This window comes from Zalophus californianus, chromosome 3, assembly GCF_009762305.2.
Source record: "Zalophus californianus isolate mZalCal1 chromosome 3, mZalCal1.pri.v2, whole genome shotgun sequence".
Lineage (NCBI taxonomy): Eukaryota > Metazoa > Chordata > Mammalia > Carnivora > Otariidae > Zalophus > Zalophus californianus.
In genome coordinates this window covers 159,377,441-159,391,829 of record NC_045597.1, presented here as the reverse complement: position 1 = coordinate 159,391,829, position 14,389 = coordinate 159,377,441, and the positions used below count along the sequence as shown (strand labels likewise).

Below are 14,389 nucleotides of genomic sequence, written 5' to 3'. Positions count from 1 at the left end.
ATGATTCTGCCATTGTAAACATTATGCCAAGCTACACATCAGTTGCATAATAGTGGGACAGTTATTTTTAAAAATTTGTCCTCTAGGTGACTACTTTTGATCTCTTGTTCTTTAAAGTTATCTTAATAGGCTTTTACATGATCATATCCAGCATTTGCAATTTTAAGAAATAATTACAGAATCTGTTTGGAATTTTTGCTCTAAAGAACAGATTTTGTTGGGGCGGCACCAGGGTGGCTCAATTGGTTAAGCGTCCGACCCTTGATTTCAGCTCAGGGTCGTTAGATGGAGCCCAGCATCCATTGTTGGGCTCTGCACTTAGCTCAGAGTCTGCTTAAGATTCCCTTTCTCCCTATCCCTCCGCCACTACCCCTCCCACTCTTTCTCTCTCTCTCTCAAATAAATATTTTTAAAAATACCAGATTTTGTTAAATTACATTTGTAAGAGTTTAAAACTAGGAATAATGGAGGTTATTTCAGCCTCATGTTTTCTCCAAACCAACCTTTGTTTTACATAATAATGTGATACTGAGATTTAGATAAGAATTTGACTATGAGGGGCACCTGGGTATCTCTGTTGGTTAAGCATCTACCGTCAGCTCTGGTCATGATCCCAGGATCCTGGGATCGAGGCCTACATCAGCTCCATGCTCAGCAGGGAGTCTGCTTCTTCCTCTGCCCCTCACTCCCCACTCATGCTTGCTCTCTCTCTCTGAAATAAATAAATAAAATCTTAAAAAAAAAAGAATTTGACTCTGAGGTGATTTGCTCTTTCCTGGGAAATGTTCTTGGGGGAGGAAAAAAATCTGCCTGATGTTTGAACGTATATGATACTTCCTTTTTCTTCTGCCTTTCCAGGTTATTCCTTAAATCTTTACTACTAGTAAAGTGCAATAAAATGTAGTAAGGTAGATATCCAGTGGGGGGGCAGGGGAGCATCTTATATAATGGAAAGTCAAGGCAATGTTATTAATATTGTGAGATTTTTTTCTTATCCTAGTGCATATCAACAATTATTAACATATCCATTTCTTAAAGAAATATTCCTATAACAAAGATAAGTGATAACAAGATAAAAGGTTATACTACATGGTACACATTTTCTATGAATGTTCCCATAGTTGTATAATACTTATTGTGTGAGATTTTTATTAGGAGGTAGCAGTTAATTTGGCAGGAGATGTTGTCCTTGTCATTTCCTGATATCCATGAACTACACCATTAACCACAAACTACAGAAGATGAGAACGGCTGGTGATGAGGGAGATGAGAGAGCTTGGGAATATGAGAGGATTTAGAATTTATCATGTTTAGTGGTTTTTGTCTTGGTTATTCAATGAAATGCCTACTTTTAAGAATTTAAGAAAAATGAAGTGGTAAGTATTATTACTTTCATATCACCTATGAAAAAATCTATTATTGTAACATTTTGCAGGGAGGGATAGCTCACTTTTACTCTGGGGCTTCCAGCTTTGTATGAAAAAAAACTTACGTCATTAGTATACCAGAAATATGATAATTCAGTACTACATATATTAGCAATAAATTATACCAGTGAAAATAATGATGAATTATCATTGTTATCTCTTAACAGTGGAAAGAGTGGAACGAGAAAACCTTTCAGACTATTGTGTTCTGGGTCAGCGTCCAATGCATTTACCAAATATGAACCAGCTGGCATCCTTGGGGAAAACCAACGAACAGTCTCCTCATAGCCAAATCCACCACAGTACTCCAATCCGAAACCAAGTGCCCGCATTACAGCCTATCATGAGCCCTGGTCTTCTTTCTCCCCAGCTCAGTCCACAACTTGTTAGGCAACAAATAGCCATGGCCCATCTGATAAACCAACAGATTGCTGTTAGCCGGCTCCTGGCTCACCAGCATCCTCAAGCCATCAACCAGCAGTTCCTGAACCATCCGCCCATTCCCAGAGCAGTTAAGCCAGAGCCAACCAACTCTTCCGTAGAAGTCTCTCCAGATATCTACCAGCAAGTCAGAGATGAGCTGAAGAGGGCCAGTGTGTCCCAAGCTGTCTTTGCAAGAGTGGCATTCAACCGCACACAGGTATGATTAGCATTGAACATGGTAATTGGTGGTTAAGACTAATACTAAGGACAGAATTGTGACGTACTTTTTATCCCTTTAAAAAATTTTTAGGGATCCCAGAGCACTCAGGATTAACTAATAATCCTTAGTTCGGGAAATACTGTCAGCATTGATCCATATATGGCCATAATTAATTAATTTCAGTAAGGTAATGAACATCTGTGAACTCAGGATCCAGAATGTTACCAGTGACTTGAGCCTGTGTGCTCCTCTCTTCCCTCATCTTTTCCATCTGCTTTTCCCCAGGTATAACCCTGATCTTGAATTTTGTGGTTATTCACTTGTTTTTTAAAAACCAGCTCTAAAACTTTATGCATATGTAATCTTTTATTTACCTTGTTTTTGAACTTCATAAAAAGAGTATCACTGATGTCATGATTTCTATAATTTTTTTTAAAAACCTTTCAAAATATACAAGTTAGATTTAAGATATTGATAAAATGGTAATGGATAATTTTCTCATATTTTTTAATGTTTTGGGGGAATTACATGCAATACTAAATGATAAAAAGATAAACAGTTTATTTATGTATATCTTGCTTTACTGAGGCCCTCATCTCAGTGTTTCTTTTTCCATAGTCTGGGGTGGGACCTAGAAATGTGCATTTGTAACAAGGTCCCAGGTGATTCTGTTGCTGCTGGCCTAGGAACCATACCTTGAGAACCACTGATTTAGTCCTTATATGAGTAACAAGAAAACAGAAGTGCTAATCTCAAGGAGCTAATGACGTGGTAGTAAAAGAAAAAAAAAAGTATTCAGATAATGAAAGTAAAATGAGAAGTAATATGAATAGTGTAGGAGAATAACCATGGTTGTAGTGGGTTGTAGCTCCATGAGGAGCTGGGCATAAAGAATAATTACACTAAGATGAATATAGTGTCGTTAAGAGGAGTAGGTTTAAGTTTGGCTACCCTACTAAATGCAAGGCAGGAAGCTAAGCTCTGTGCAAATGCAAAGATGAAAAAGATCATGGGCGCCAGCTCATATGTAAACACCTGACATGAGTATTAAGTTGCTGGAAAGTTAGACCTTGAAGGATAAATAGAATTTAACAGGCAAAGATGGAGAAGAAGGGTATTTTTGGCTACAGGAATTAACGAGAAAAGTGCTGAGTCAGGCGAGTGTGGGAATAGTTGGTAGTTGATAGCAAAGCTAGATAATAAAACTTAAAAGGCGGAAACAGATCAAAAAAGGTCTTAGGGCCATGCTAGGAACTTTGAACTTTAATAGGCACTGGAAACCACTGAAGGTCTTATGTAGGAATATGCTGTGATCCAATAATCAGAATTGGATCTTAGGAAGATCTTTCCCCCCCAGTCATGATGGCAAGAGGGTAGGAATATCATTTAGAAAGCAGCTAAGTGTAGCTGAAATGTATAGAAGTTTTGAACTAGGCTGGTGGTTGTGGAGTAGAGTCCAGAGTCAGGAAGCACTGTGGAAGTAAAGTTGACAGAAAGTGTAACCATCATAATGCCAAGGTTTGAGCCTTGTGGCTGAGAATAAATCTGTAATCACTTAGAGTATCAAGGAGAACATTGAAAGAGATGGTTGGAATAAGCTTAGAGTGATTATTTTGGATTAGGCTATTTTGACTCTGAAGTGCTGGCAGATTTCTTAAATGAAGGTAGGCAAAAGTCATTGAAAATGTGAATTTGGTGCTAAAAAGAGTTTTCAGGGCTAGAGGAAGAGATTAGAAATTTATTGCCAGAGCCTGGGATTTAAAGAGTTGGGAGAAGGAGGAGGAAAAACCGTCACCACTACTGTCACCAGGAAAAGAGAAGAAATGCCAGTAGAGATGGACGCAGGTGGAGATGGAAGGGTAGGGAGGTTGTAGTGAGAGTACAGCAACATGAGCAGAATTTCCAGGAGACTTGTCCATGTGTACAAAACTAAGACATCTGGGAGTGAGAGGCTTGAACCATGGCATGAAATTTGGTGATTGGTTGGAAGAGACCTATGGCGAACTTAGAGTAGAATTTCATTAGAGTGGAGAAGGCAGGAGCCAGAATTTAGGAGTTAAGGAGTGGCTAAATGTTGAGGATGCAGAAGCAGGGGCTGCAAATTACTCTTTCCAGAATTTGGTGTTGAAAAGGAGGCCAGAAGTGTGTTGACAGTTTGAATGTGATAGGGCTTCAATCTGAGATAGAAGGAATTTTGAAGTAGTTTGGGATCTCAGCTGAAATTAACAGGCATGACCTAGTGATGGAACCATGCACTGTGGTTTGTTAACAGTCTCCAGGAATGCTGGAACCAGGGGAGTGGAGCAGGGAAGAAGCACAGTGGGGTTGTTTGAGGTTTAGTGCTGACAGATTAGGTATGGCAGGAGACCAAGAGGGGGAAATCTTTTGCTCCCTTGACTCTTAGCTAATTTATACATTCTATTATTGACAGACTCACTTGACATCATTTAAAAATGAGTTTGGAGGTTCACAGAGGTCTGCACATGTTCCGGATATCACTCTATGGCTTCTTTTTTTTGACTCAGAGTAATCAAGCAGCATTTGTGTGTCCACAGTTATCTGAACTAGGGTTATGAAAAACGCCGGTCCTTTTGAGCATGTCTGTTGCATATTTGTTGCTAAATACAAAGTGGAAGGATGCGTCTTTCAGTCTTTATTTTGCAGGTGTGTGTGTCCTTTCACCTGTCATTCATGCGCGTGAATAGGCGTTTCATAGCTGGCCAACATTTTATTGCCTGGTTATATATACAGTTCCTTTGGCTAAGGATAAAATTGAAAGCATGGTTGGATTTTAGAATCAAATACAGTATACATTTTATCCAAATAGCATGAAGCCTCAGACTCGCAGAGAGACTAGACAGAAGACAGACCATGCTGGTGTGAGGGCGTGCTCTGCCAGGGCCCTAGGATCTTGGCGGTCTGTCTTCTCCCACACAATCCTTTTTGTCTGTCTTCATGGATTAATGATTTTTCTTTGGCATTGCCATTGCTGAAGTGCCAAGTTATAAAAGGTCTAATTGAAGCATGGAACACATTTTATTATTTTCCTCCTGCCATTAAATTTGTAAGATGGCTATACCCAGAAAGGAACATTCACTTTCAATCAACAGGAGTTTGAGTTCATGGGCCAGCCTTGAGGATATCAAATGGAAACTGCATAGGAATGTATGAGTATTTCCTTTTAAAATTCTGCTTTTAATTTGGGAAAGCTTTTCATCCCTCTGGGATCATAACCTGTTGTGTATAAAGCCCAACCTAATCAAGGTAGATGGTATTGACAGAATGACTTAGTTTGAACTTAAGCCAGAGGTCAGCAGGCAGATTGTTTTTGCTGTATGTACTGTAGTCACTAACAGCAAGGTTGGACAGCTGGGTTTCACCAGCAGAATCATTAAATGGAAAATATGGTGTACTATGCCCCATGAAACCAACCATGGATTTTCCAAATGTTAGGCCTTTTTGAGTGGAATCAGACATTTATGGGTGATATAATGATTTGCCAGCTATAATAAACAAAAATTAACTTTATAGATAATAACATAAATGAATGGTTAATCTTTAGATAGAAAAGAATCTCAACTTTTTTTTTTTCCCCCTCAAAGCAAACAGGATCAGAACCTCTTATTTTAGATGGGTACCTAAGGCCAATATCAATCTTGTACTTAGTTGCTTTACTGATATATGTAATATATCTTTAGTGCTTTACTGATATGTAATATATCTTTAGTCCACTGAATATATTCTTTTTTTTTAAGATTTTATTTATTTATTTATTTGAGACGGAGAGAGAGAGCATGCACATTCATGCATGAGCAGGAGGGGTGGAGGGAGAGGGAGACGCAGACTCCCTGCTGAACAGGGAGCCCGATGAGGGGCTTGATTCCAGGACCCCAAGATCATGACCTGAGCTGAAGGCAGATGCTTAACTGACTAAATCACCCAGGGCACCTCCACTGAATATTTTCTAGAAATAGTTCATGATCTCTATTATTCATTTATTATCAAATTCAATAAAAAGCAACTTGATTTGTCACCCTATAGTTCATGTTCCTGGTTTTGTGCTTGATGATTGGACCAATAGCATCTAGTAATTAGAGAGACAGAGAGAGAGAATGTGTATAGAACAAAACCCAGACGTATAACATTCATAAATGAAGTTAAAACTAAAAAAAAAAAAAAAGCATCAGCTTAGTTTGTCATGTTTAAAACTTCCCGATGAAGAACTCAAATTCATAATAAATAGCATTTGAAAATGCCACTTCTCCAAAGAGAAACTATTAATTACTTTGTATATCTGATCCATTGCCACTGTAAGTATATCATTTGGTGATATAAAATAACACAATTGAGGGAATAGAGCTATATTTCCAAGAACTTGCTTTTAATACATTTTTATGTTAATCAATGTGCCTTGAGATCATGCAATGCTAGAATATCAAATCTTCAGCCTGGGCACGAGATTAATGTAGTTCTAGATGCAGGGTATAGCAGAGCATCATATCCTGTCTGTGCCATCAGGATGATAGAAGCCTGTTTTCATCATTATGACCTTACATAAAATATATTCTGAGCATCATCACTTTCTTCTTTATTAGTCTTTTGGAGGAAAAGGTTAACCTCACTTTTTGGGTCTCTGAGGATTTTATGACAAATGAGAGATAAAACGTTTTCTGACCTGGTCATTAATTTTCAGGCAATCCTGTGATACAGTTCTAAGTGTTTCTGTTACCTGTGATCACGAAATGAGGTGGTATGGTCAATACACCAGAGGAGGCTGAGGCAGATAACATGTCTGCTCTGTTTTTGGTGTTTTAATTCTCCCTCACCCCCTATTCCCCCTACTTTTACTTCTAGAAGCTAGCAACTGCTAGTCAGCTTTTCATTCAAAGAACTTTCCTCGGGCTACTGGATTTTGCTTTGCTCACACTGGCAGAGAGCTGTAAAATACTTAACCAATATCTGGTAGGTGCAGGAGGATGAAAGCCCAGTTCCCCTTCCTCCAATAGAAGGGACAGCTCTGAAGCGTGACTTCTACTCCAGAGCTCTCTGCAGATGAGGCTGAGGCGAGGATTGTATGGGCTTCTTCCCTTCCCTGCCCTGCTTCTCCCACTCCCTCACCAGTTTCCCTCAGAAACACTTCCTTAATAAATCACTTGCACAGGAATCTTATCTCAGGATGTGCTTTTTATCCCAGGTTATAGATCAGTACCACTGCTAGTCTAAATTGGCTTTTGGGTATATCATGGGGTAGTAGGTTGAATAAAATCTGATCTTCAATATTATGCCTACTACCTTCCAAATCTAAAGTAAGATATCACTATGGGAATAGTATAGATGTTTTTACTGTACTACTTTCTCTTGAAAATATTATCACTATTATTATTTTAAACTGAATTCAATGGACCGATACTGATATTGTCTAGATCTGCTTATGGATATCGAATGTGGGGGAGAGAAGAAGAAGGAAAAAGAGAGGGAATGAGACTGAAACAGACACTGGATTTGAAGCCCTGTGAGATCTTCCAAACTTGACTTAAATGAAAACCACCCTTACTGAGTCTGAATGGTGAATTATGTAATTCATGTGAGTTTCAGAGTAGCTTTGGCCCCTTGCCTGCCCATCTCCAGTGCTCTGTCAGTGATGCAAGTGGTGTTTGTAGCACTAATAATTTCAAGAAATAATAGGACCAGTGCTCTGTCTAGTTTATTTTTTCTTTTTCTTTTCTTTTCCTTTTCTTTCTTCCCTCTCTCCCTCTCTCCTTCCTTCCTTTTTTTTTTTTAATTTTACCTTCCTTTCTTTTGCAATTCATTTTCTCTTGCTAATTTCCTGAATTTATTTAGTGTTGGCATACTTTCACTTTCTAGGCCTATGGACATTAAATAAACTGCTTGCCTATTTACTGTGTTTACATCTGTGCTTTTTGACAGTTTGATTATGAATCCTAACCTTGGGTGTTCTTTTGCCCCGTGTCACTTTGTGGACTTAAAATTAATCAGAGGCTTGTGACACTATGAAAAGGTTTATGACAGTATTTTAAAAGACTGGCTATTAGCAAGGAATGGTTGTGGGATGCCTACTGACCTCTAATAAGGATGGTTTCATAAAATATGTACACTGAATCTTCCTTAATAGATAAACTATTCTCTAATTTATTTAAAAATCCAATGACCTACATATTCATATGTTCAGGAGTCCCCCATTTACTAACATTGTTTCTCCTCTGAGACCTCCCATCTGAGCAAATCTGTTAAATGAAGTAGAGGAAGCTTTGATCCAAACGAGGCTAAATCCATTGGAACGGATGCCTTGCCCCATGTGAGTGGGAGCATTAGAATGCCAGAAAAGGGGAATTAGGTGTGACCCCCATCCTGTCTCTGCACCACTATCCCCTTACCTTGATGGTAGAGTTCAGGAAATCCTCTTACATAAGGAATCAGCAGTAAGAAGTTTCTACAGTTTGAAAATGAGACTTTTGCCACATTCATTATTCATATAATGGAGTATTTTTCTTTTTCCTCTAGCAGATTACATCATAACTCAGAAAGTTCAGGTCCATTTTCTGTTTCAGGTAGTTCTCCTGAGCCAATTCTTAGAAACATGTTTTCAGTAGAAGCACAGATGTGTTTCACAAAATGTGCCATTCTGTAACAGTAGGGCTCTAATTTGGTATCTTGCTCCTTCTTCAGTTTGATGCAAAAGTCACCGAGTTACACAATTTGCAACCTTTTGTCAGACACCTTGCTCAAGAAAATTGTTCATCATGGTCTTATCTGATAGAGAAAAGGATTTTAAAAATCCTTTGGGAAATCATTTGGTTGACCTGTCCTTATTTGACTACTTTTTATTTTTTATGAGACTTTGCAAAGAATCTGCTGTTTACTCATCAAAGCCACATCATTTGAAGAAACTTAAGGCCAGGGTCATAAATACAATTTTATGAAGTGACTCAGCAACTGGAGAATGTTTTCAACAGATTGGAAAATTAGATTGAATTATGTATCAGGAAAGTTGGCGGTGAGGTCAATGGCTAGAAATGTACATGTCTATGTGAAAGGACATGGATTTTGCTTTTAAGCTTTATCAGCACCAAGTTTATAGTATATGCATGCCTATATTATTAAGGTCAAAAATGTCTAAGGACTTGCTACACATATTTTGAAATGGCACAGTTAGATACGTAGCAACAACGTGAACATTTTAACAACCAAAATATTTGGAAATCTGAACTTAAGAGCATTACCAGTCAATTTGGGGGAGAAGAAAGTCTTGTGTTTGATTTATACATATTGTTGGCCAAAGATAGACTTGATTTAATTACACATACAGTTTATGTTTGTAGAAAACTTGACCTCCAAGATACTCAGAATTATTTCTCAGCCAACCTCTGGTCCCAGCCATCATTATTTCTTACTATGCAACAGAGATACGGGCGCTCAGCAAGTCATACAGGAATAGAACACAATGTAAACCCAGGGGTCTTGACTCCATGGTCCAGTGAGCTGGTTATAAAATGACAAGGAAACCTGTGAGAAAAAGGAAGTCCATCCACTGAAAGATGGCCTGTAAATATGAAATGCTGCAGATCAGGCATGAACATATTATTGGGTTTTGAAGCAAATAATACACCCTCTTTTGATTTCAACATTAAATTAATAAAGTGTAGGAAAAGATGGCTCCGCTGGCTTCATAAAATAGGCAATCTTTCATTTCAGAACCACTGGCTTGAATTCATAGATTTAAAGATTGTAATAATATTAATATCTCTCAGGATAGCAGTGTCTCAGAGTTACTAGATGGCTTAAGGATGGCCTCTAGCTAGTGGTCTCACTTTAGTTCCTCTTATACATATAAGAACTATCATTAATTAGCACCTTTTGGGCAATTCCAGCAAAAAAGGATGGAGGACATACTGGTTTTGTTTTCTGGGTAGAGAGAAGGTTGACTCAGTAGTCGTCAAACATCTATAACCCTCTCCTCATTCCTAAATCTACTTGGAATAGCAAGTTTTGTGTAAAAGAATGTATAAAGACACTCCCCCCTTCACAAAACTGGCACCAAACAATCAGAGGAAACAAAGGTGATTGTTTGCTGTTCTATTTCTATCCCTGACCAGTGTGCAAAGTTCTTAAAAATTAGTTACTGAACTAATTATAGAAAATTCCAGTTTCTCTATTTTAGCTAAACAAGGCTGCCTTCTAGGGATGGTTTTGTAAGTTTTTGTCACTATTTTCTAACAAGGAGTGATCAATTCATTTCACACAGATAAGGCGTCTCTCTCTTCAATAAGGACTTTCTTTTACCTCCAGTGAGTGTATCTCAATATACACCTGTATTTTCAGTGTGAAGGCCTGTTTTAGTATTTAACTAGTTTCCTCCAATCCTGGGTGTTGTTTACAATTGAAGTAGAATTTTTATAGAAGAAATACAAGGACCACTAGCCTTAGATCCCATTATTTATATACCTTTTCACCATTGCTTATTTAAAGTAATGAAAAAATACACAAGGAGTGTTCCTTTCATGGTCATTGATTGAAATGATGACCACTTGGCCTGGGGTTAAGTGCATGTTTGTTCAAATAAAGCAAATTAAGTTTAAAGGCCAGAAATGCTGTGAGAAAAATATAACTGAATCAATTTGAAGTCAGTTGGAGATTACAAGGTTGTTTACATTCTGTCTACAAGTTTTGTACCTAAAATTATCATTGTAAACTACAGCATTTACTTTCAGACTTCTCTGACTGAAATACCCAGTGAGAAGTACTTTTTGCATCATGAGCTGGTACACACACTCACACATGTGCACATATGTATGTGTGTCTATCTTGAGCTCCATCTCATTTCCACCTATATTTTTATCTATATGTTTCTAAAGCAAAGCCTTCATGAAGGGAAGAAAAAAAAAGCCTTCATCAAATAATACTTGTACCGTGTATGAAGTACTCTGGTAACTTCCAATCTATTTAATTGCATTTCATTATCAAAAAATAGTTACGATGTACTGAAGTAATTCTGTCATCCACTAATAATTATGATCCATGTTTAAACAATGATGCAAATGAAAGCTTTTCTTTAAATGACTACAGAATTACTTGGGGAAGAAAAGTTGTTTTACTTTTCTGAGGTATAAAATGAGTATCTTGGTTTAGTGATAATACTGGATATCCATATGGTCATCCCACTTTATATAATTAATTAAATTTTTCTTTACATTATCCTCTATCCCAAATAATTTTAATTATTCTGCTTCCTAAAAAGTATTCTTTACATTTTCTGCCTTCTGTATGGGGAAGTGTTTAGTGAAATATAAGTAGAGGGCCTTGAAAATTTGAAGTTGCAAATTCAAAATAAGAATTGTACTTTGAGGGGTACCTGGGTGGCTCAGTCAGTTGAGCCTCTGCCTTCAGCGTGAGTCATGATCCCAGGGTCCTGGGATAGAGCCCCGTGTTGGGCTCCCAGCTCAGCAGGGAGTCTTCTTCTCCCTCTCCCTCTGCCCCCCCCCGCCTCCCCGCTCATGTTCTCTCTGTACTCTCTCTCAAATAAATAAATAAATAAATAAATAAATAAATAAATAAAAATCTAAAAAAAAAAGATTTAAAAAAAGAATCGTACTTTGATATTAGTTCTGTATTTATTAATTCATTCATTTAGCAAATATTTATTAAGCATTCAGAGACTATGGTAGGCATTATATTGGAGGCTAACATTTATTGAACACATGTATCAGGTACAGTTGCAAGCTCTAGGGAATCCTATGGGGGAAGTACAATTATTATATCAGTTTTACAGGTGAGGAAACTGTGCCATAGGGAGATTAATCTTTATCCAGTTGAAGCCTGGTTTTGAGCCCAGCAAATCTGACCTCAGAACTCACATTCACAACCACTTTAGTCTCAATTATTTCTGTTATCTTTAAATTTTTTTATTGTTATGTTAATCACCATACATTACATCATTAGTTTTTGATGTAGTGTGCCATGATTCATTGTTTGTGCATAACACCCAGTGCTCCACGCAGAATGTGCCCTCTTTAATACCCATCAGCAGGCTAACCCATCCCCCCACCCCCTCCCCTCTAGAACCCTCAGTTTGTTTTTCAGAGTCCGTCGTCTCTCATGGTTCGTCTAATTATTTCTGTTATCTTAGAGCAGAAGATGAAAGACACAATCCCTTCTTCAAGGAGGTACAAGGGTAAACAGGCTTTCAAACCAGTAATCCCATTGTGGTATAATAAGTACTGTGATGTGTTGCATGTACTGTGTGAGAAAAGATGCTTTTGACCTTGGAGGTGATTGAAGTTAATGCAGAAATATTTCAGCAGGAAAAAAAAAATAATGTTTTTTAACTGTTTTAAGGACAAAGTCAACTCAAATGTTAACAGACTGCTTTACTTTTTATATCTGAATGCATTTGATACATTTGAGATATAAATATTCACTGAATGTATGTTTTTGGTTTGTTTTGTTTTGTTTTTGGAAAGTACTATTTTTGCCAATGTTTTGACAAAGTAGCCAAAGCTAGTAAATTTTTTTGGGCAGTTTGCCAGCAGTTTTGTTTCACACAATACACATAGAAACTAGAAATAACCAGGGCCCAGAACTTTGTGAATGCAATAGTCATGTGCCAGGTACTTGAGGTGTTAGTGGAAACCACGTATGTGCCCAGAGCTGAGAACACCACTGGTAAATGTTTCCAAAGGGAACCTGTTCAGTTCTCTATTTGCTTTTGCTTTTTGGGTACTAATGTGTTTAAAAAATTTTGACTTAGATTGTGCATAGCCCCCCATTCTGGTACCTAGACTTTCTAAAGACAAGAAGGGAAGGAATAAGGAGGAAAAAAAAAACCCACAAAACTGTTTATCTAATTGCATTATCTTTGCATTGAGTAGGTAGGTAAAAATAATAAAGTCTCCAGAAATCTCTTTTTGGCTGCCTTCCTTCATTCTGTGTGCTCAAGAGTGGCTTGGACAAGGGAATTGCAGTTAAGAGAGCCAGACAGTTTTGGTTTCACCAATGTTTTTGCTGTACCCATTCACTTTGTGTTGCATGCTTACTGCATTCTGATGTGTCAGGTGGCATAAGTGATGTTTTATTATATACATTAGAAAGAAAGCTGTCTTTGAGGGAAGTGTCTCATTTAATGAATTGCAGATTAGGGTCCATGAAATATCTGTTCTAAAGTAGAGTCTGCATGGCCCAAAATTTCAGTTTCCATTATCTTCATGTTTACAATAGGTTGAATGAAAAGCTCTTGAGTGTAATATGTGGTCCACCAGGGCCTGTTGCTGGCTGTTCAGAAAAATGAAAAAAAAAGTGCATTTGGTACTTTCTTAGAGCCCCGTGTTCCCGTATGTTCCCAACTAACCACTAAGTACAAAGTATACAGATTCGGCTCGCAAGGAATTTACTGTATGATGGGGAGAAGAGGTTTTATAGTAGCACAATGTAAAAGATGGTAAGTGTCATAAATGCCAAATAGAACTAGTGCCATCTCAGTTCAAAGGAGGGAGAAAGTATTGCCAACTGCAGTATATATACATACATATATATATATATATATATATATATATATACATTTTAGTGCATTACAGAATACATTTCTACAGCAACAACATTTGTCTGCAAATGTTACTTTTGTATATAGCATTTATATTTGCAGAGTACATTAATTCCCTTTAGATGCTCAATTCTATCCACCCCCATCCTAACAAAAATGCTACATGCATAGGCTGTCTTTCCTAATAAAGAAATATTGTAATAAAGAGAGATTTTATTAAACTAATGCAATAACGACATTTTCTTTGAGGATTTAACACATCATTTTTAATAATAAAAATCAAATTGTCATTGTTGTGCCCTGTATACCTTTTATTCAAATCAGCCTAAGTACTCTGGCTTCATGGCTAAGCAGTACTCTGGGGGGTGAAACGGGGTTGAGTATTTTTAGCATTACGAATGAATTTCAGCATTCAGGTTCATAGTGGGGTTGTAGATTATGAATATGGAACCCAGGGAAACCTGTTTATATTCGTGAGCAGAGGGGAAAATGCCTCTCAGGAGCATCTAGAAGGAAATGAGATTGGAGATTAGGAAAGAACCAATTCTGTTAGGTCAGCTTTCAGATGGTAGGATGTCAATACTTTCTATAGAGATGCAGCTGATTTCACAGTTTCGATCACTGTGCATTAACCACTAAGATATAAGAGCTCACTTTGTATGATTAGGCTAGGAATTTGGTATTACCTGATTTTCACAAAAGAACACCAGTTTTTGGCTCTCACATCAGCTGGAACCAGACATTTCAGAACTGTGTGAAAAGTAA

The 14,389-nt window shown here is 37.5% G+C and overlaps 1 protein-coding gene across 10 annotated transcripts in view; it reads left to right on the top strand.

Moving 5' to 3' along the window:
- SATB2 (SATB homeobox 2) overlaps nucleotides 1–14,389 on the top strand; it is a 252,372-nt gene that overhangs the window by 174,077 nt on the left and 63,906 nt on the right. For all 10 annotated transcript variants that reach the window (XM_027591193.2, XM_027591190.1, XM_027591187.1 and 7 more), the window contains one exon: nucleotides 1,595–2,067. In XM_027591193.2, the coding sequence (XP_027446994.1) occupies nucleotides 1,595–2,067 (473 nt within the window). The remainder of the gene's footprint in view (nucleotides 1–1,594; nucleotides 2,068–14,389) is intronic.